Genomic DNA, 21,996 nt, shown 5'->3' with positions numbered 1-21,996 from the left:
TGTGTTCGTAGAAGAAAATAGAAAAAGGCTGCAATAAATCAATACCAGCCTGTTGGAGGCACTGACCATGAGTTGAGAAGTGCAGATGACAAGAAATAAAAAATAGATATATACAACATCATCTAAAGAAACACTGATAGTGAGTCTATGAGTGCCGGGAGGGGCAGGGGGCGTGCTCAGCGGTGTACATAAAAGAACTTTATGAAAGGGGTTCGCACAAAGATGAAGGTGCTTCCTTACCTTGGCTCTTGTCCTACGAGCTCAATAGGAACTGAGAGAAATGGGGAGAGAAAGAGGGGGGAGGAGAAGAAAGACACAAGCAGGGAGAACAAAGGTGAACGACTGCTCAGAGAGCTGCACTGCTAAAAGAAACTCAGATCAATAAATCACAAATGTATATGAATCCCATGAGTATTCCTCATAAGAGCTCACACACTGCTGACTGTATGATGGGGGGGGGGGGCACACCTACACACTCACATTCACATACAGTTCACATACACATCTGCTTGTAAACATGCGCACATACAAAAGCATGTTCTCAAATGCAAGCGCAAAAACAAACAGCAGTGTTTGTTGCGTTTGCTGGCCTGCGTGAACATGCTGTAAATAACACACATACATAGACTGTGCACACAAGAGGAGAAAAACCTAAATCAGCCAAATAGTGCATTGCTGTTCAGAAAAACTGACAATAATATGCACACCCCAGCAATAAAGAATGATTAACTGTTACACTTTAGTTATCATAATTGGGAAAATGAAATTAAAAGGAAAACTGCCTTCATCAGTAGAAAACAGCACTTCTTTCAGAGACAGCTTATAGTAATTGCCTTCAAAACATAAATCAAGCACTGCTCACAAACAACACACGCACAAACGCAGACACACACACTGCTCTTGGCTAGCTATAGGCATCGATTGGGAGTTGAGCGATAGAATGAGTTTGGAGAAATATCCTATTTTCATTTGGAGCAAACGAGAAAACAATACCATCCTGGAGAATTCAGTTTGGGCTCCGATATCACATGCATTAATCACATGTCAGAAAGACCTGGGGTATCGAGATACACTAACAGCACAGGAAGTACACACACTTATAGACTACTGACGTGTGTTTGTGTGTGTGTGTCTGCTGGATCTCAGTTTCTCAGTCTTTCATCATGCAATGGAATGACTGGACGCCTTCCTGAACACCCTGTGAACTGTAGCTGTCTACTCTCTCGTTTCTAAGCATCAAACACAGATCAGATATATACACAGGCACGCACATACATATATTCATTTCATACACACATGCATGTCCATATGCACACAGACACAAGCATGTATATTTCCTCAAATCCACATCTGTAAGTTCCACATAAACCATTTAAACAAATTTTCAAACCATCTTAATATACCTAAATTAATCAATAATGAAGAATGCTGTATTGGATTGTGATCTTCAGAAATCGAGAAGCGTGTAATTATAAAGTGTGAACCTGTTAATTGTCCAGGAGGAAATAGGTCTGGTCCACTTTTAAATAATTTGTGCATAAAAGTCAAAAGTTGCAAATGAAGTTGCTCTACTGTGTGCGTCTTGCTGTATTTAAGTTATTGGCAAACAAAGGGCCATAATTTATGCTGTTTTGCATAATATAATAAAATGGCATCCTCTAGATGTATTGACGAAACTCTACAAAGCTCTCTTGGTCTCTCAACTGCAGGCTTCAATGGAAGAGCACAAGGTCGAAATAACAGTACACAACTAATCTGATGCAAACTGATATAATGTTATTCAGCGAGTCTGACTATCAAGCCCAGAAATGTCAATACCTCCATTTTTTACTTTGTGGGCCTTAACCATAAAAATTGTTGTGCTTTGACTTCCTGCTCTCCCTGCATGGACAACATTTTTCAGGAATACACAGAAGTAAAAGCCTTCTAATGAGATCTGCTCATGTTTAAATGTTTGTTTACACTTCATTCACGGTAGCATGTGCACACATAGTGCACACTGACCCACGTACAGACACCTCACTCACCTCACGTCTTTGTACATGTGTACAGGTTTACATAGGCAAAACATAGTCATATGCACATAAATGAACATGTAAAAATGCTTAAGTAGCTGATTGCTAATTGTTAACAGCTTACTGCCCCTGAAGGACTGTTGATGCATAAAAGTTGAACTTGTGAAAAGATTGCAAAAGGCTTCTTAAAATGACTAAAGACAAAACTCACCTCTGATTCCCTTGGACCGAGTGCGTGTCCGTTTCTCATCACCTTCTATACTCATCTGGGATCGGGGGGACAAGAGGAGGAGAGAGGAACAGAAAAGGCAGTGAGGAAGGGGCAAGAAAGAAAAGAACCAAAGTTCCCACAACTAGGTAGTTGCCCTGTGTTAAAATAAGCCTTGCCATTCTCCCTCACCCTACTTACCCACTGTTTTCTGTCACTGTAGAGTAAAACACACTGATGTTCACTTCATTGGAATAAAAACGGAATAAAGGCTGTGGGGAACAGACAGGGAAAACAAACGCTGTTGTTTGGGCTGTTTTCAAATACCCCCCTCACCTGCACCCACACACCTCCCATCACTCTCCCTGTAATTTCCTGCACCTGAGTGGTGCACATGATTGTACACTGGAGACAGGAAAAAGGCAGCGCCTGCACAGGGGCCGTGGCCCCTGTAAGAAGAGGGGATGACAATCATAACTATGCTGAAAATAATAATAAAGCAAAAAAAACACACATTCCGCTAAAAAGCTTGTGTGTGTGTGTGTTTGTGTGTTATCACATCCACTGCTTACTCCTGGCTCGGCTTTTAAGCCACAAAGGAACAGGTGTTAACCCTGCTGCCTCAAACACAAAGACACACAGACACACACACACTGACCCTTGGCCACACCTCCTCAGCATTACCTCTCCATGCTCAGTTCTGCTCTCGCTGCACTCTACAGCTATCAGATGCTTTTTAGACACAGTGGAGCCATTAGCTTTGATTACTGGACTCTGGGCTTTTTTATATTACAGGTCTCCCCTCTTTCTCTCTTTCTGTCTCACACTTCCTCCCTCCTGAAGCACCCCTGCACTCCTCCCAAAAACTCACCCCTAATCCCTCCCAGTTGCCAATGCCTCCCCTCTCCCCATACACTGGCACTTAGCTGTTTTGTTGCCTTTCTATAGTCAAGTTGGCACCATCACTCTGGGGTTCAAGCATGGGGTCTCTGTTTCTCTTCTTCTTTTTTCCCTCACTCTCTCTCTATTTGGCAATGCCTCTTTCCTGCTAATAGACTACTTATGAAAGAAGGAGGGAAAGAGGGATGAGAGGAAGATGAAGCACGCTGTTGTTGTCGTTGTTAAGAGCTTTTCTTTTTTTTCCCCTGAGGAGGGTACGCTTCATTCATTAGCATCTAGTGTTGGGCCGGAGGTACAGGTGCAGGGAGAGGCCCCTCCTTTCCTATGTGTCTCTCCATTGCCTTGGCCCTACCACCCAGTCTCTATATCCACTCTGGCCTCACTTCTTTTGATCAAGAGCTGCTAATGTAGAAGTCATGCAACAAGCAGCAGCTTTGTGCCCTGCCTGAAGGGAGCAGTTGACTCTTTCAGTGCTCCACTCATAGCACTGTGTGGGAAGAGCAGCGAATGAGTGCACAGTGAAAAATTTTCTGTCAGTGTGTGTGTATGCATCCTTTACATGAGTGTATTTAGTTCAAAATCTATTTCCTTACACTACAGAATCTGCACTTGTTTCTCTGTATGTGACAAAGGAGGAGTGGTGGTTAAATCCTGCAATCAATTCCAATTTTGTGACACGGAGTAGTTAAAATCAGCTTCCCCTCTGGTAAAATGCTGCTCAAAAATTACTATAAATTACTTACAAAGAATATTAACAACCAGACAACCAGTTCAAATTATAGTTTGAAATATTCCAAAGTAATTTATGAACATAGCATATTGAGCGATGTATGGAAGGGTTAAATTCATGGGTCAAACAGTTAATACTAAAGTGATCTAAGATCTTTAAATAGTTAGCTTCCATTCATGAAGAAATAAATGCAACATTTAGCAAAAGGTATAATAAACTGCTAAAACTCCTGGATAAATAGCTACAATGATAAGTTAATATTGCTGCATTATTTAGCTAAAAGCTAAAATATTTTTTTTTAAATGGTGTACCCCTTACTTTAAGATGACTCTAAAAACAATGCAGCCAAACAGCATGTTAAGGTGAATAGTCATGTTGAAGCCATTTACGTGGGCTCAACATGACTCGATAGATTCTTCTCATATGCATCCCTGTTTCTGTTCAAGCCCCTCTCTGACTATGACTGCGGAGAAAAAGAAAGTCCTGGGAGAGTATGTTCATGATTACATGTCTGTGATAGAAAAGTGCAGGTGTGTGCTCTTCCTTTGTGAAAATATTCCATACTATTCTGTTACTCCTTCTCCTGTTGTGTTACTTTTTTTTATCTTTCTTCTTTTGCTTGCTCCGTGCATTGATAGTCATCAGATGAATCAAAAACCTGGACTGAAAGGGGCCCTATTGCTTTCATGTTTGTGTAACCATAGTTACGCACATTTAAATAGGTAAGCACATCTGAGTTCTCTTTTTCCTGTCCTTTTTCTCAATTCCAGCTCATTAAATTTTTATGAACACAAAGTCACAGCCAGTGAATCCAGATGCAGCTAGGCAGGCATTCACCTGATTTTCATTATCTCTTTCAAATGGCCCTTTTTAATGTATGCTCAAAACTTGTCCTTTACCTTTTAATTAGACTCCTTGAACGACGTATGTAGGTGAGCCTTCATTTTACTGACAATGTCTTGCAAAGAGCAGAGAAAGGGGGAAAAAGACAAAGAGGGATAGAAGACAATGAGAAAAGAAGGTGGAGTGTGTGTCTGTGTGTGCACAAGACAGCATGCTTATATATGTGTGTTTGTGTCAGAGGGTTTAACTCTGTCCTAGGAACTCAATACTCGTACTGTGAAATGTGATGTGAAGCAGTGGCATACGAAAAAGAAAAAGAAGGAGTAGGAAGACGCAGCTCATCCCTACAGGCTGTGTTGTACATTATCAATTATGACCTTTTTTTGTGCACAACAGTCGGTGTGCAAGGGCTTCGGCTCTACTCTGCATTCTGACAGCTCTATGTAAATGGCTGGCCTGGGGGCACTGACTTCAGAGAGAAGGTCACCCTTCGTCCCCCGGTGCACATAAATGACTCCTTTATTCATTTTCAGGTTTACAAGACTAGATGAAGAAAGGCGGGGGTTAAAGTATGGTGATGACATGGGAAGAGGAGTGCTCACAACTGGTGAGCAAGACTGACATCTCAAAATATTACCTGCGGACAGCAGCTGCCAATTAGAGGCATGCCGCACAGACCCCTCGACAGACGGACCAAGCTGTGCAGCCTCCATGTTGGATCATCACACAGTGAGCCCTCAGTTCCACTTTAATAATTCACACACAGCAGAGCAGAGTAAAAAGGAAGCAGGAGAGAGGACCCACCTCTCACTTCATATGTAAAGAGAAAGAGATTCCATTTCTCATAAGTAAACATCTTTTTAAGCTCTCATTGTCAATCTGCTTCGTTGTCTCCATTCATTACAAGTCTAAAAGCATAATTAGAAGATTGTGTGGCAGGTGTCATAAGTGTCAGGCCCAACAGACAGGAGCCACTTCACATGATGTAGTGTTTCAAACCAGCAGCTCTCGCTCTACTTCTCTCCTTCCACAGCAGAAATCAAACCAAATCAATAAAGTCATCTCTACAGATGAACCCCAGCCATCAGGGGGAAGCAAAACTACTTTTACTGTGCCCAAGGGAAAACACCCTGCCCCCTACCTGAACCACCCCCAGCCCTCTCTCTTTTAATCCCTCCCATCAGTCCATCCATCCATGTCTTTGTTCGGAGTCACAATCTCTATTAAAAAAAAAAAAAGACTAAATTTTTCAAAAAGGTAGAAATATCCTTGAAAAGGTGTCTATCTGGGTCATAAGTTTAAGGATTGAGTACAAAAAAAAAAGGGATACAGATTTCAAGTGGAAGAGAGGGTTAAAAAAGTGGCGAGAAGACTGGATTTTTCTACTTTGCTAATAAAGATGAATATTGTGGACAAAAAAGTATGAGCAGCTCAAGGACATCCCTTTGAGTTTCTTTTTTTGTTGTGTTTCAATAGATAAATTGTCATGTGAAGTGAAGTCAGCAGTGGGAAAATGCTGAGCTGTGCCATGCTGAGCTTCACTAAACTGAACTAAGCTGAGTAGGACTGAGGGGGAGATTTGATGTGCTGTTTGATTCATGTTTTCCTGCCCAGCTTGGCCTTCAACCCCCCCCCCCCACCCCCCCACCCCTTCCTTTTTTTTCTTTTTTACCTTCCCCGCTGACTTAGGGATTGGGGAAATGCCCAGGAAGCAGAATCAGGTTGGAAGGGGTGCAGGGGATGTGGTGAGTAGTGAAGGGGAATGGGGAGGGGTTGACGGGCATGGGGATGGGCTGCAGGGCCTTGTCACTCACCATGATTGGTCGACGGCTCTGCAGTCTCTGGGAGGCCTGACACCGACTGCTGGTCCTCTCGCCTCGTGTCCACCTCTGGTTCACCAGCTCGCCCCGAAACTCATTTTCTAGCACCAGAGAAGCGAAGAAACGAGGGGTGGGAGTTGAGTCAATGATGAGGGGCAGGGAAGAAAGGAGGAGGAGGAGAGTCAGATTTTGGGAAAAAGAAAAAGCGGGACAAAATAAAACAGTGGTCATATGAAATCATCAGCATCAGCACTGATGGGGCAGCAGTTTGGTAAAAGGAAAGAAGGGAGGTGGGGGGGGGGGGGGGGGGGTTGCTATTTTGAAGGAAGGTCGAGGCACTCGAGCATACTGCAGACAATCCTTTATTAACTAACAGTGTGTATGCTTCACACACAAACACACACACAGAAGCATGGTTAAGTGCCGCAGCTGGGGACCCTGTCAGTCTGCTATAAGAATCAATCAAATTTGCACATTTTTATCGAGCTTTTTAGGTTGCACACATAATATATATATATATATATATAAACATGAGGGGGGATGGGTGATGTAAAGAGAGGCGGGGGAAAAACGGTCAGTAAATAATGAATCAGACATAAATCAGACGCCTTTTTTCCCCCTCTCTTCCATGTTCTCTGTGTATTTTTTTTTTTCATCAGAGTAATAGCACTTCATCTACCTGTTGGAAAAAGCAGACTAAATCCATTATAAATCACTTTTCCTTACTTCCTACTTTCTGAGACTCTGTGACAATGGAGCTGTTAAATACAAAACAGAGTTGGAGGTAGTCGTATATTTCTTTTCCTCCCCATCAGTTTCAAGTTCAGGGAGAGTGCGGAGTACATTTCGATGAACGCCCAAGGCTAAACTTTTCAGCTATTGCAGCTTTAAGACATTTCAGCTGCTCTCTCTCTCTCTCTCTCTCTTTCTCCTCCCCTTTGCTCTCTCTGTAAGCTCATTTTGTTTTGTTTTGTTTTGTTTTTTTTTTTTGTTTTTGGTTTATCTATTTATTTATTTATTTATTTATTTATTTATTTATTTTGCACTGGTGAGCTGGTATGGGGAAATCAGATTCTTTTTGGATAGATATATACACATCCATAGCTTTTAGCTTTCACCTTTATATGGACTGTGTGTGTTTGCAGCAGGCAGCAGAAAGATATGGAAGAGAAAGTGCCCTTGAGTCTATAGTGACTCGTCCTCTGTATGGACTCCCTTATCCATCTATCCAACAGACGATGGTTTGGGTCAGCGCACTCAGAGTTTATGCTATTGTAAAATGTAATATCAAGCACCAATAGTATGGAGGAGTCATCATTCACAATTCACACAGAGGATAGTCAAAGTAAGACATTCTAATTATTAGAATTTCGACACGAAACCTAAATCAAAAGGCCTCTATTCAGTCTACCTTTACTCTGAGCAACTCTTCCCACAAATACACATACTCTTCTGTGCCCAAGCCCATGGGTCAGAGTGCACGCTAAAAGCTATGTGCCAATCTGAAAGCAAACAGCCGATGAGACAACAAAAGGCTGCATGTCTGCATCCATGGGGTCCCGAAGCACAGTGGCCCTACCATTCCCCTCCTTCCTCCACGCCCATCCCTTCTTTGCCGGTTACAAGCAATCTTTGCCAAGCCCAGCCAGCACTCTTTACAAAATGCTTGTTTATCAACTTTCGCCACACCCCCCACCCCACCGTGAGAAAAGTGATTACAGTAGCAATACTGCTCGTCTGCATCTCTATATCTGTCTATCTGTCTCAGCTATCTCTGTCTCCATGGACACATGCACACGAAACTCAGTTCCATCTCTCTTTTTTAATCTCCCTTTATGTTTTTATGATTTTTTTTCCCCTTCTTTTACAGTAAGGCCAAGTGAGCATCCATCCTGTATTATTAGTTTTGGAGCCAAGGAGATGGGAGCCCTTCCTAAATGCCAAATATATAACAGAGCTCCATTACGACATGTAGCCTCAGGCCATGTGTCAGCATCCCTGCTTACTTTGTTAAGTCCTGAGCCACGGCTCCTGCTGCAGTCACACAAAACACATCTGGACAGTTTGAACCTGCCTGATGTGTCTGATGGCTGGGGTTTGTAAGATCAGGCCATTAATCACAGGAAAGACGGAATAATTGATCTTTCATCTGTTGTTTCACGTTAACAAAAAAAAAAGAAAAAAAGATGAGCATTCTTACACTGATGGAAAAACAAAACTAATTTGAACCTTGCATGTTCAGGATATGCCCTCCTATTCTTTGATCAGATGCTGCTCATTCCCACCTAAAAGACTCATACCTCATTATTTTGCAGTGAAAATTGGGGGGGGGGGGGGGGGAATTTATTATATTAAAAAAATTTCTTTGAATGTTAGTGAGCATCTCTGAGATGCAAAGTATAAAAAGTCTTTTGTTTTCTACAGTCAATGTAATCAACCTGTAAGACTGATTTAAAAAGCAAAATTACCAGAAAACTAAGTTTAGGCTCAAGTAATACCATTACAGGCCCACAGCTTACTGGACTGGAACAATAGAGCAAAGAGGCCTAAATCCATAGTTAGATTAAATACCAGGGTGAACTGTCTGTAACAGCATTAGTATACATAGAGGGCCATGGCCAGCTGTACACCCCCGGTCCTGTTAAGCAGGATTTAGAGACAACTTAGTGTGATTACAGCTGGACTGAAGAGACACAGGAATCAAAAGTTGAGGAGCAGGACAGTCTACTGACTGCAACCCCCCCATGTCTAAAAAAAGCAAGAGTAACCAGATTATCTTGCAGATGTGGAAATTTGAAATTTGATTTTTGATGTTTCAACAAAGAGGAAATAAAATTTACGAATATGACCCTGATTTAAGAGTTAGCATTGTGCACACATCAGCCTCAAGGTCAAATATGGCGCAGCACTTTGACAAGAGAGGTAAGAGAAGGAGTCATTAAAAGACTGAAAGGCAGGTGCTGTGTCTTATTGGTTGTGGGATGGGAGTTTAGCTTTGGGGAGTATGGCAGGACAGGCAGTGGCAACTTAACAAGCTTTGAGAGGATCCTCTCTGAAGGCCAACCTGATCTCAATGTCTGAGGATACAAGTGAGTCGCATCACTAACTCACTGTCAACTGCTGCAGTTTGTCTTGTTGCTAACAGTTTGTGCATGCCATGCTGTTCTTCTCTTCCTGTCTGAGAATTTGGTTTACTTCTGAATTATTTTCTTTTCTTTCTTTTCTTTAAATAAATAATTAATTTCCCTTTTAATGCATGGCATGAAATTCATTATTTGCAGGTTTTCATTTTAAATGCCTTCTCTCAATTGAAAGCCTGGCCAACCCTGACCTTTGCTTGTACTGCTTAGATTTCTGATAGGCTTTGAATGACGAAAGTGCAATTTGGCCCCAGCTGCTCCTCCAACATGTTTATTGCGCTCCCTCCTCCGGCACCTGCTGTCCTCACCATGGGCTATTCAGCCCTTCATAAATAGAGAGGTTTCCTCCCTATCACTGTAACTAACAAAACACACACACACACACACACACACACAGAAGAAACTTCAGATCAGGGTTTGTGTTGCACAAAGCTCTATACTCCGCTGTTATAGCTTCCACTAACAGCACAAGGCACCGATAACCTAATTCTGTAATCCCTTGAAACTGGGCTACATTTCATACCAAAAGTAAACAGAAGAAAAACAATAGGTATTTATTATTTCTGCCTGCAATACATTATATCTTGAGATCTGCCATCACAAAGGCAAACAACAGGCTTGCAAAGTCTTTCTTGAAGTAACTATTCACCCTGTGCTGAGTTTAATGTCCTGTAAGTTCCAAACACAAAGGCAGACAGTTTTCAACAGATCAGAGCTTCACCTTTTAAAAATAGGTCAGAAAAACATCCTCATATGTCATATCATTAACCATATAATTGTATTTCCAATTAAAATTATTTTCCCCTAAAAAAGACAAACACGCATTTTTGGATACTGTCTCTAAAGATTGCTCTTGAAACAGAAACACTGGAGAGTAATTAAGTTCTGATGGATTTTGCTTGAACACCCCACTCTAGCCCCTTGCTTCCTTTAAGCTCAGATCTCAACCAGCAGCTCAAGTTTCTCATGCGAACAGCTTCAAGATGCTGCTACAGCCAAAGGATGGAGAGCAACTTAAAGAGCAGTTGACATAACACTGTGTATCATTATCCTTCATCTCTTTCCTCCATCTTAGGACGCAGGTGCTTTGACAGACTATGAGCCGTAGGCGCACGTGCACACGCGCGCGCACACAAGGCACATTACGTGGCCATCAAACAAAAACAAGAAAGGAGGGTGCGTGGTGTTTGGGTATTGAAGGTAGAAATAAAATAACAATGCAGAGGCTCACATTTTCCACCACAGTGTCACAAGCTGAATCCGACGAGATGAGCACTTCGATATCCGGAGAAATGTGCTGCCTCCCTGGCGGCCGATGTTTATTTCCAGCGCCGCTTCTGAGCACTTTTTTTTTTTTTATCTGCGCACCACTAAAGGCGGCTGACATTTGAAGAGAGCATCTCTGTTTTTTTTGCTGCAGAGGATCAAATGGCCAACCCCTCCCTCCCCCCTCAAAAACACACTCACTCCATCCTTCCATCCATCCATCCATCTGTCCGTGCATCCACACAGAAACGCACAAACTCACAGACACAAACACGCACACGCACGCGACAGCCATGCTCAACGCCCAGTGTAACATCGTAATAACACAATTCGGTGCTGAACTCCGGAGAAGCATCCTCACTTTACTGTATCAACCCAGAAACCGAGACGCGACCAAGAGCGTAAGAGCCGCGGATGGTGCTGACGGCCACAGGCTCGTTGATTCCTGGTCTCACAGAAGGTGAAACCAGAGGACAGTGCAGAAAAAAAACACTCCAGGTATGACTAAGGTTGTCAAGAGCATTGAGAAGAATATAATATTGACCTAGTGTGCGTTTCATCAGTGCTCACACACACTGATGAATTGCCTGACAGAGGCAGAGTGACAGAGAAGTGGGTAAACACGCATCACCGAGGTTCCAAGAAAGCGCCATAGTTGGTGTATTCCCACTTACTATCAAAGGCAACAGAGTAAATACGATCAACATCTGAGAGCAGAAGCAACATCTTCTACAACTCCAATACACAACAGTACCATCTCCGATGACGCGTGTTGAAAATGCAAATAAATAAAAAAGAAAAAGAAAACGGGTCAAAGAGTTAAGCGATGTTAAAGTTTTAAATCAAAATCAGAAAATGTAATAATATCAAAATAGCACCAATCTGTGAAACAAATGTGTTGTGAAATGCTTTCGATTTGGGAGAGTCACTAAAGTTGTATAAAAAGAGACTTGTATTTGTAGATAAACAATAATAAATGTGAAGTTTAAAAATGAAAACATGATCAGCGTTCATTTCTCTTTACCTGGATCCAATAATATTCCCTCTGAAATTCGTCCTTGTCGGGTTTTAAAGAGTTGCAGGTCGCCGTTAACTAGTTTTGCTAAAAAGATATCCGAGTAAAATGTTTAAAAAACGATGATCTATCCCGTTTACAAACGTCCTGATGTGGTAAATAAAGAGAGTGAGGGAAGTGGGGAGGTTTTTCCAAGCGGCCCGTCCTACACAGCAGAGCATCTGCGCTGGGCTCCGTGTCGCGGCGTTAAGATGTTACTTGTTTGTAAGCAAAAACATGGCTTCATTTGCCTTTGTCAGCGAGAAAAAAACGTAATATTGACTTACCTTTCCCTCATGAGCCATTGTGCCCCCCCCCCCCACCCCCCCCGCACACAATCCCCTCCCCATCCCCCACATTTACACACACACACACACCCCGATCTCCTCCCTCCGCCCTTTGCCATGACATCACGGAAGCCGTAGTAAAACCTCCAGCATCAGATGGGCAGGGCTTGAGGCGCCCCCACCCCCTCTAACTCCACACTAAACTCAATGGGCATATGTCTACGAATACACTCCTTCTCCCTCCCTCTCTGACTTTCTCCATCTCTCCTTTTCTCTCTCCTTCTCTCTCACACACACACACACACACACACACACAAACACATACATCATCTGAGCCAAGAAAACTGACAACTTCAAACTACAAACTAGAGTTTAGCATCGACTGGAACATCCAACGTCCAAATATGAAAAATAAGTTCTCCATGCTGCTTTCCACTCTCCAAACAGTATTTACACACAGTAGTCAGACCGTCGCATCTCTGCACCTCTGGGCTCAACAGCCAGCACAATATCACGCACCAGAATGAGTTCATATTTTATACATTTCACCAGCTGACAAGTTCTTAATGTTGCTCAAATGCATTATGGAGGTTGTAGCTGCTGTAATCCTTCATACACACACTCTTTCACACACACACACACACACACACACACCACCACCCCACGGATCCTGGAAAGTGGTACCGTCCAATAATTCATTCCGTGCACCCCTTTTCCCATTGCATTGGGAATTGATGTAGTAGTTGTATGCAGAGTTAGTGTGTGTGCTGCAGTGACAGCATCTGATAATTTCTCCGTATGGAAAGGGCGGTTTTACAGCACATAGGCAGAGAGGCAAGTCTCTGAGGGGCTTAAGTAAAAATTATTTATGCTCTGGGGAGGAGAGGGGGATGGATATCAATTTGAATTATCGCCTGAAAAACGCAGCTACAGAGGAATTGTGTTGAACAAATATTAGGTCCACGTTCGCAGGAGTTTCAAGAAGAGTGATCGCTGTCAGTTTGAGATCTGGTAATAGTTTTAAAGGATCATTTAGACAGTCAGCACGGCTCCAAACAACAAACAGCCAGTGTTAACAGTGCAACTTCGAGTCACTCCCAAATGTTGCTCACACCATGGTTTTGCTTTGCTGTTTTGAAACCATTAGTGGAAATGACAACCATTCATTACAAGCCATTTGAGAATAGTCCCCACAAATGCCATCCTTTATCTGCTGTCTCCACGCCGCGTACGCAGGGAATATTCAAAAAGCCCAACCTTCAGCTTTCAGAAATTCTATTAAATTCTTATCTCTTTGCAGCAGGCTCTTTTTGTGCAATCCCATTGTTATGCATTGGAGCTGAAATCAATCACCGGCCGTGCACGCCACATCAGTATGATTTCAGACCGTGGGCGCGGAAAGAGAGGGAGACTCACACAACAACAGCATTGACAATCAAATAAACAGAGGAGGGAGAAAAAATCCAGGGCCCTGATCCAGCAGAGGGGACTACATGGAAAGTTAAAGGCCTACAGCTTAGGTGTGCACTGAGACGCTCCACAGCTGGAATGAAAAATAATTATAAAGATTACATTAAACACAGAAAGTAAATTTTTGTAACATACACTCATGGTGAAACAATTTTCAAGTGGTATGATGGCAGGACTAGGGACAGCTCCAAAGCCCTGAAAAAGGGTGTCCGTGAGTAAGTTCAGGACCAGGGACAGCTCCAGCCCTCTGAGGCTCACTGGCCTTAACAATAACACACAAGCTCATTGTTGAGGTAACAAAGGCTTTTGTGTAAAGGCCGTTCTGACTATCTGCCTCATTTGGTGTAACACCGCATTGAATTTATTAACATTACGCAAAACTATTGTTTTAATCATTGTTTTCAAGAACTTATCTATATATATTTCTCAAATATCTGAACACGAAATGACTTAATCGCAAGTCCTTCCAGTCTTTTAGCTCTCATAGATGATTTGTTTTTGTTATAAAACTAAGCTGAAATAAAGAGAACAAAACTTTCTTTTGTGAGCCTGAAAACTCACTGAAAGCCGCTCAAGCTTTAGTAACAAAGTAGCAATAATCTAAAAGCAACTAAACTCAACCTCACTCTTTTATGAGTAGGTTAAAAAGTTTTTTTTTTTAAATTGGTCCCCATGTACTTTCTAATAGGTTTGAATCACTATGAGTGATTACATGAAATTTAACGAAGATTAACTATAACATGCTCATTCTTTATTATACACATCACTAGTTCATCATGTGCTAAACTTCACAAAATACATGCTTTAAAAGCAATGATCACCCTGTTATTGAAATCAAATGAAGCTGAGTTCAACTGAAGTAATAATACATTAATAATATAATACAATTTTGTTTTGTAATACTTTAACAAGTTTTTTAACTTCAAGTACCTTTTATCTTTAAGAGTCTGCCTGCAGCTGCACAGTGATTGTATTGTAAATCTACTTCTAATGAAATTCACTTAACAGAGACAAAAGTTGACCTTTCTTTGTTGTCTTCACAAAATGCCTATGTGAGTCAAATGAAACAAAAATGTGTTATTATTATTATTTTTTAGGCTTCTGATTTGTGATAGCTCAACAAAATGTAACTAATCCAGAGAAAGACTTTCTAGCTGCTCAGCATCTGAGGAAAGTGGGAGACTGAAATTGAAGCATTTCTGTGAATAAATTGCTAAACTAAACGAGAGAAATAAGCATGGTGTAGTAAAGCAATTATTTATTTATTTATTTTTTTTGTTTGTTTGTTTGTTTGTTTGAATATCAGCAGCTGTGGATCATGTGGGAAAACTTTTTCCACTGCTGTTACACAGTGTGTGTGCAGATGCAGATGGCACGGGGGCCCACTGCTCTTTAATGCTCACGTCACTCCAGACTATAGCGGTTGTATGGTGGCTATATCCTGGAAGCAGCTAGCATAAATATTACATGGGGCAGCAGCTGACTGGGCGCTGAGGTTGGGACCGGGGGAGGCCCCTATAGTCCCTCGACAGATGGAACAAGCTGACAGACTAACACAACAAAAAAAGTTTTTAATAAGCCCGCAGCTTGGCATTGTCCCCACGGTACCGGGGCCACACGGTCCCCTAGGGGACCAACTGTCCTTTGTCTGGCCATTTTTCCCTTCTCTTTTACCATGAAAGTGGAAGTTTAGTTGCGCTCATAGGGTGAGAAGAAGTTTGGAAGATTGTTTTAAAGTGTTTGTCTGATAAATGACCAGATTGCAGATTGTTATGAGGTTTTTAAATTACAGCTTTAAAGCCCAGTTAATCCTGCGCAGAGATGACCACAGTGTCTGCAACGGGCTTTTATTTTGAATACAAGTAGAGCTTCTGTGCACACAAATTTAAAAAGTCAGTTCGGTGTAATATTTGTCTGTGGCATATCTAATACTTGGTGACGAAGACGCAGAATACAGATTACTTTGTTGTGACTGCTGTCCGTTTACAGAGAGCCTCACATGCCGAAACACAAAGTTCATCTCTAAAAGTTGCCACTGTGAAGTGAAAGCAAGTCAGTTGATACGAACCCAGAAAAGTGCGACACAGCTTCATATTTGCGGTCTTCTTCCTCTCTGTCTCCCTTCTTCAGTTCCGCAGCGACCGCCGAGCGCCGCCGTCAACTTTACTTCTGCCCGAAGTTGCTCAAACTTTAGTTCAACTTCCCGGGGAGGGGAGGGCGAGCTAGGGGGGCGGGGAAAGCAGCTAAACTGACAAACCTGCTGAGCCAATGGGAAGAGGGTTGCCTGGACCTGGGCCCAATCCCAGTACCCACCTCCCCCCCTCCCACCACCCCCAACACAGTCTCAGCTTTCAGCAACAATAGAATGAACAGCAACAAAGAGCATCTGCTGCGCCCGGCAACTTCTCACACTCACTAAGCTCCCCACTGCAATCTGATTTAAAACATACAAACACTTCACTCCGTCTCATCTGACTGCTTCATTCATGCTCTATTTTTAGATCTGCGCTGTTTTATTCCAACATAAGCAAACTCCAAAAAGACATAGCAACAACATGTGGTGTAATACATATAACGCACATGTCAAACTCCGAAAAAGAAACCCTCAATAATACAAAAAAAAAGAAGAAATAAAGACATGCAAAATATGAAAAGAATAGTATCCTAATTCTTGATGCCTTTTATTATTTCAGTCTAAAATAATATAGCTATAAACTAATATTCATCTGTGACATTTCCCAAATCTCTGTTAATATTAATATCACATCATCATGTGACCAGTGTTTCAGCCACTCTCCTCCATTTTGTGACCAGATATACCAGATGTACAGCCAATTTAGGTAAGTTAGAGGAACATTTTCACTGGAACTCCAGGCTTATTCAGAGAGTCTGTGTCTGGAGCAGACAGACAGTTCCTCCCTCCCAATAGCAGATGGTCTGCCAGATAATGAGCTCTCCAATTGCTTGCTCCCATTACCCCCATCCCCATTTCTCCAAGATGTAATGGGGGGTAAAGCAACCTCAACACATTCTACTGCTTTTCTTCTTCGTTTCATTTCCTTTCATGCACATTTAATGACTTGATTGTTTTTTTCTGTTGACTGTTCAGGAGGCACATAACTGAACAATTTTCTTGTTGCCAAGAAAGTGTACTTATGCCTGTTTATGAAGTTTGATATAATGAATAGCTGGCCAGTTGATGGGCTATTAAAGTAAACTGAATAGAGTTAGTAAAATCTGAAAGTGAAGCTAAACTAAACTATGAACTGAAATAACTTCATTCTGATTGACAATTTCTACTGCATGAGTGGGTAACCATTAAAACCAAATTAAAACTGAACTCAGTTGATCCACCCAGTCCAAACTTACTAAGTCAAATTAAACTAAAAGCAAGAGAAATCAACTTCACCGATCCTTTATGAGTAGCTTAGCGAGTTAAAAATGTGAAATTAAACTTAACACTGACTTTATCTCTCTTTAGATGTGCTTATAAATGTGAGTTACTAAACTAAAAGAAAACAAATTCCCTCATTTTTAAGCCTGAAATTTCACAGCCGTGTTACTCCATTTTATTGTGCTCAAATAAATTTAGTTTAGTTGCAGTTTAGATTAGTTTAGTTGCAACAATATGATCTTATAACTATAATTTAGTTTAGTTCTGTTTAAAGTGACCCACTTTTATGAATCCATGTTGTTTTGTCGTGTTAAACTACACAAAGTTAAACTAAACTTAAGTTAAATTAAAATTTAAAAATTCAACAACTAATCATATGAACAGTTTACCTTAGTTAAGTTGTAACCGCATCAACTCGATAGATAGTTTAATTGATTTGATACAATATGGGTTTATAATAGGTCAGTTTAAAGTTACCCACTGTTGAAAAAATGATAGATAGATAATTGGCCTTGCATTTTCACATTGTCTATCCAATATTGCAAGCACACATCCCTTCAATTCCCATCTCTCTTGCTGAGCACAAACTTCTGAAGCAAAAACATACAAGTGCAATGAATTCACTACTTATAGTGGCTTTTGGTGCATGAACAAAGAAGGTGTCGCTGTTGAGAAGGACTGCTGGGTCTCCAACGATGATCCACTGGAAGTTTTTTTTTTTTTTTTTTCTTTTATCTGACGATGCCAGACAGCCTCTCGTATTCTTCTTGAGCACGGTGTGCTCATTAGCCTATTAACTTCACTGTTCACCCCCCACCCTTTTGTTCTTCCACCAAGAAAGGACCAAACACACACACTCACATATGAACTGCACATCCACAAGCATATGCAAAAGCACAGAAATGAATACACACTCACAAATACACACCCACTCACACCCACAACCCCCCTCTTGTCTTATTCTCAGCTCTGTATAACAAGCAGCTGAACTCTGACATAGCCTCCAGCTGTCCTGGAGATGGTGGTGACAATACAGTTTAAACAAATACATAAACTCTTTCTCTTTCTCTACCTGTTTCCCTTTCACACACACACACACACACACACACACACAATAAAGAACAGGAAACCAAACCTTGTTGAGAAAATGACCTGCCTGAGCTAATTAATTAATGGAAATTTTACTCCATCTTCATCATTATCGTTTTTCAAAAGTCCTCCTGAATGTTCCCTCCTAAGATCTCATTATCACTATTCAGCATCTCAGACACAAACATACAAGTTAGTGGCATAAGGGTCACTACTCCACGTGAGGGGAAATACATTTTTCAGATTTCCTTCTGACAAACACATAACAAGGAAGTTTTGTATAGTTTGTCTGAATAAAGTGTAAAGGAATATTCATTTCCGTCTTTTGATTGAGTTCAGTATTGGGCACACAGACAGGCACACGCACACACACACACACAAACATCCTGAGCTCCTGCACAGATGGACATCAGAGCCCTGGTCTTGCTCTCATGATAACAATCAGGTTCATAATGCTATGGCTTTATTACCCTCCCTCCCTCCCTCCCTCCCTCCATCCTCCTCCTATTCACTCTCCTTCACTTTCACACCCCCAGTCTTGCTCTCTCTTTCTCTCTAGCATGCAGCAGCATGATCATACTCATATATGTCAGCTCCCATTAGATACAGCTTAGTGCTTCTGCCAACAGAGCACAGAGGAATAATCTTTGTTCATTTTAACATGTATGTTTAAGGAAATGTTTACACTTTTTTAAGTTAGTCAAGCAAAAATATATACACCCATATGGACAATTGAAAATGGTTCTGGTCACTCTGATCACTGCACACATTTGTACCGGACATCTAAAGATCAACCAGTGTGAACTAATTATGCCTTTGTTCTATTCAAAAACACAAAGTTTAACTCAAGTTGATGTAAGCTTCAGGTGCTCAATTCAGCTAAATAATCTGCGTGTAGCATTGGAACTAAATGCCATTTATTAGTGGTGAGTATGTAGATAGAATTATTGTCTAAATATGGTAAAAATAAAAAAGACTTTTTTTCATTCAACCAAAAAATTATTTATATAATTGAAGTGAATCGCTTAAAATAGTTATATATGATCTACAAAATAGTGTACAATACATATATGTGTGTGTATATATTTGAATATATTAATTTTAGCTTTACTCCCTCGAACACTGCAGTTTTGAATGGTAAACAGTCAACGATTAATGCTGTCATTGGCCAATGTACCACACACTAAATTTAGCTTCTTTAATGGGATAATAATTTCAGTGCTGCCTCCAAAATCACTATCTTCTTAGTATTTCCCCATTAATTTTCAGCTGTATTTTTAAATTATTTCTCTGCAGTTAAAATGAGCAACATAAACAGGAAAAAGACTGTGTTAGTGAGCCTGCTAAAGCCTAGTTTTTCTGTTGAAATCAATTTTATTTACAGTGGAAGTAGGTTTGAAGTTTATGTCTTAATGTCTCTTATGAGCATGAGTGGACATTGTCCAGGAAGCTGACTATTGTTTTAAGGCAGATGTGAATACTTGTGAAGTTCTCTTTAATAAAAGCGACAGCGGTGGTGTAACAAAATGTGGCCTTCTCTAGCTCTCCATTACGCAGATGTTACATTTCTCCTTTCCCTCTCTTTCGTTACGAATATTTCATGTGTGTGCAAGGAGAGGAAAAGGCCAAGAGACAGACAAAGTTTGGTCTGGATGCCACTTTGGATGACCATCATCTCCAGAGTCCACCTCCGCCCCTGCTTACCCAACCCACTCCACAGCTTGGGCCTCCCCATAGGGTGGGTGACACATGGAATGGGGTCAGCTCTGCCAAAAGGCATCACATCGCTCCACTCCTCGGCATTGTCTGTTCACTGTACTTCTTCGTCACTTTGCCCATCAGTCCGACAAGTCTGAGCTTTGTTGTCATTTTCCTTAACTTTAATCTATTGAGGTCCACAGCAACACCTTGAGCCAACATTCAAAAGGAGTTGTAAATAAACCCTCTCCATCACACCACTGCAGTCAACACAAGTATCACAGTGCTCACTCTGTGTTCCACAGTGTGCCCCCCACCCCCTCCCGCTGCCATTGACTGCCTGACCCCCAGTAACACTACAAAGTCACCAAGTAAAAATTTTTGTGGTTTCCCCTCTGGTGATTTCTTTGCTTTTCTCTGTTCTGCGTCTCCACTTCACACTTGACTCCCTCCAGTCCTTCCTCTATCCTCCCCCCTGATCAGGGCTGCATACCATTCTCAATACCTCATTTTCCAGCTCCAAATCTTCACCATTTTTTGTCTCCCCTAGTGCCTCTCTCTCCCTCCTGCATTCACCCGCCAGCAGCAGGCTGGGCAAATATGTGCCCTGAGCAGTGGTAAATACAGGCATCACTTCACAAACAAGGCCTGATTACAATGACAAAGGCTGCCACACTTTAGGGAGGAGCTTGGAGCAATTTGGAGGCTGCAGGGGCCATTGAGCAAGTGGCATACTTAATGGGCTTTGTGTGCCAGAAGAAAAGGGTCTGAGCTTCTGGGCCCAGCTGTCACTATGGAAAATATCAGACTGACACAGCACCCGATGCTCTTTGGCTTGCTCTCTTTTCTTACTTCAAACCCCCCCCCCTCCTCCCTCCACAACTCCCCTCCCACCCCCAGTCCTCCATCCAGCCTCCCTCTCCTCTCTTCTTTTTTTCTCTAGTTAGTGAACACAAAAAAGTGAAAGCTGTTGGAGAGAAAGAAAGAAACTGAATGAGAACTCTCTCCCTCTATCTCTCATTCTCTCACAAATACACACAAGGATGAAAAAGCAAGCATGCAGCCATCTTCACAGACAAAAACACAAACACATTGCCACACACACACACACACACACACACACATATACACACACACACTAATATAATGCACAGTAGGCTGACTCTGCAGCAATTATTCAAACCCTAAACCCAGAGGGATAAATGACATTATTACATTTCACTACTTAATTACGTGTGTGGATAGTTACTAAGTGTTAGCCATCATGCATGCATAATGCAGTAAGATATAGTCACTTTGCTTCATAAAGCACCCTTTCATTGCCAAATGTATGGCAGAAGAAAAACAAATTAACACGTGCTCTACAGAGAAAAAACGCACTTGCAGTAAGTGAGAAGAATAAATGCACCTTAAGTGAAAATATATGATTGTTTGGCATCACATGGCAAAAAATAACTGCAACATTTAGTGGATTTCCAGCAGTGCCAAACAACAGTTTATTTTCTGGAAATGATTTTTCTCCAGTGATAATGTGCTTGGCTCGAAAACAAAGACTGAAAGATCCTCTGAAGCAGCTCTCCGGTTACGCTTTTTCAATCCTTGTACGCAAAGAAGCGCTCATACTCCAGATCCAACTGTATTACACCAGCTCTGTGACTTATGGCACTGTAACACTGAGCATAATACACACACCCACGCACGTGCACAGCAAAGCCTGCACGAAGCAGAAAAGGGCGCACTGGAGGCTGAACAGGCACAAACACATGCACACGGCGCTGCATTATTGAAACACAGCACAAAGCCAGAGTTGGATGTTGTTTCACCTAATCTCTTTGATACCACTCTGGTGCTGCTAAGCTCCAGAAAATCAGCTTAGCAGATGTCCTGAAGTGTAGGTGTCTTGTTTCATGAGGCAAGAGAAGAAAACCATACAAGAAGGAGAAGAAGTGAAAGAGGGTGTTGGGGGTAGAGCCAGAGATTTAGAACAGGGCCCGGCAAGTTCAATGAACTCAATCCCCCTTTTGCCTCTGTCTACCAGGCACAGTTGTTCCAGCATACTAGAAGTTTTTTGTTTGTTTTTGT

General features: G+C 41.7%; 1 protein-coding gene across 2 annotated transcripts in view; it reads right to left on the bottom strand.

Annotated features, from left to right (window-relative positions):
• The window catches only part of myt1b (myelin transcription factor 1b), a 119,258-nt gene that overhangs the window by 24,974 nt on the left and 72,288 nt on the right, over positions 1 to 21,996 (bottom strand). Inside the window, exons 1-4 of one of the 2 annotated variants that reach the window (XM_029507431.1) lie at positions 15,802 to 15,890; positions 6,511 to 6,617; positions 2,227 to 2,281; positions 241 to 271 (exon numbers count right to left, since the gene is read on the bottom strand). In XM_029507431.1, the coding sequence (XP_029363291.1) occupies positions 241 to 271; positions 2,227 to 2,281; positions 6,511 to 6,617; positions 15,802 to 15,826 (218 nt within the window). In that variant the 5' untranslated portion in view covers positions 15,827 to 15,890. Of the gene's footprint in view, positions 1 to 240; positions 272 to 2,226; positions 2,282 to 6,510; positions 6,618 to 15,801; positions 15,891 to 21,996 lie in introns of those variants that run through there. The other variant, XM_029507430.1, reaches the window with a different exon arrangement.

This window comes from Echeneis naucrates, chromosome 7 (assembly GCF_900963305.1).
Source record: "Echeneis naucrates chromosome 7, fEcheNa1.1, whole genome shotgun sequence".
In the NCBI taxonomy this organism is placed as follows: Eukaryota; Metazoa; Chordata; class Actinopteri; order Carangiformes; family Echeneidae; genus Echeneis; species Echeneis naucrates.
This window is presented reverse-complemented; position numbering and strand designations above follow the sequence as displayed.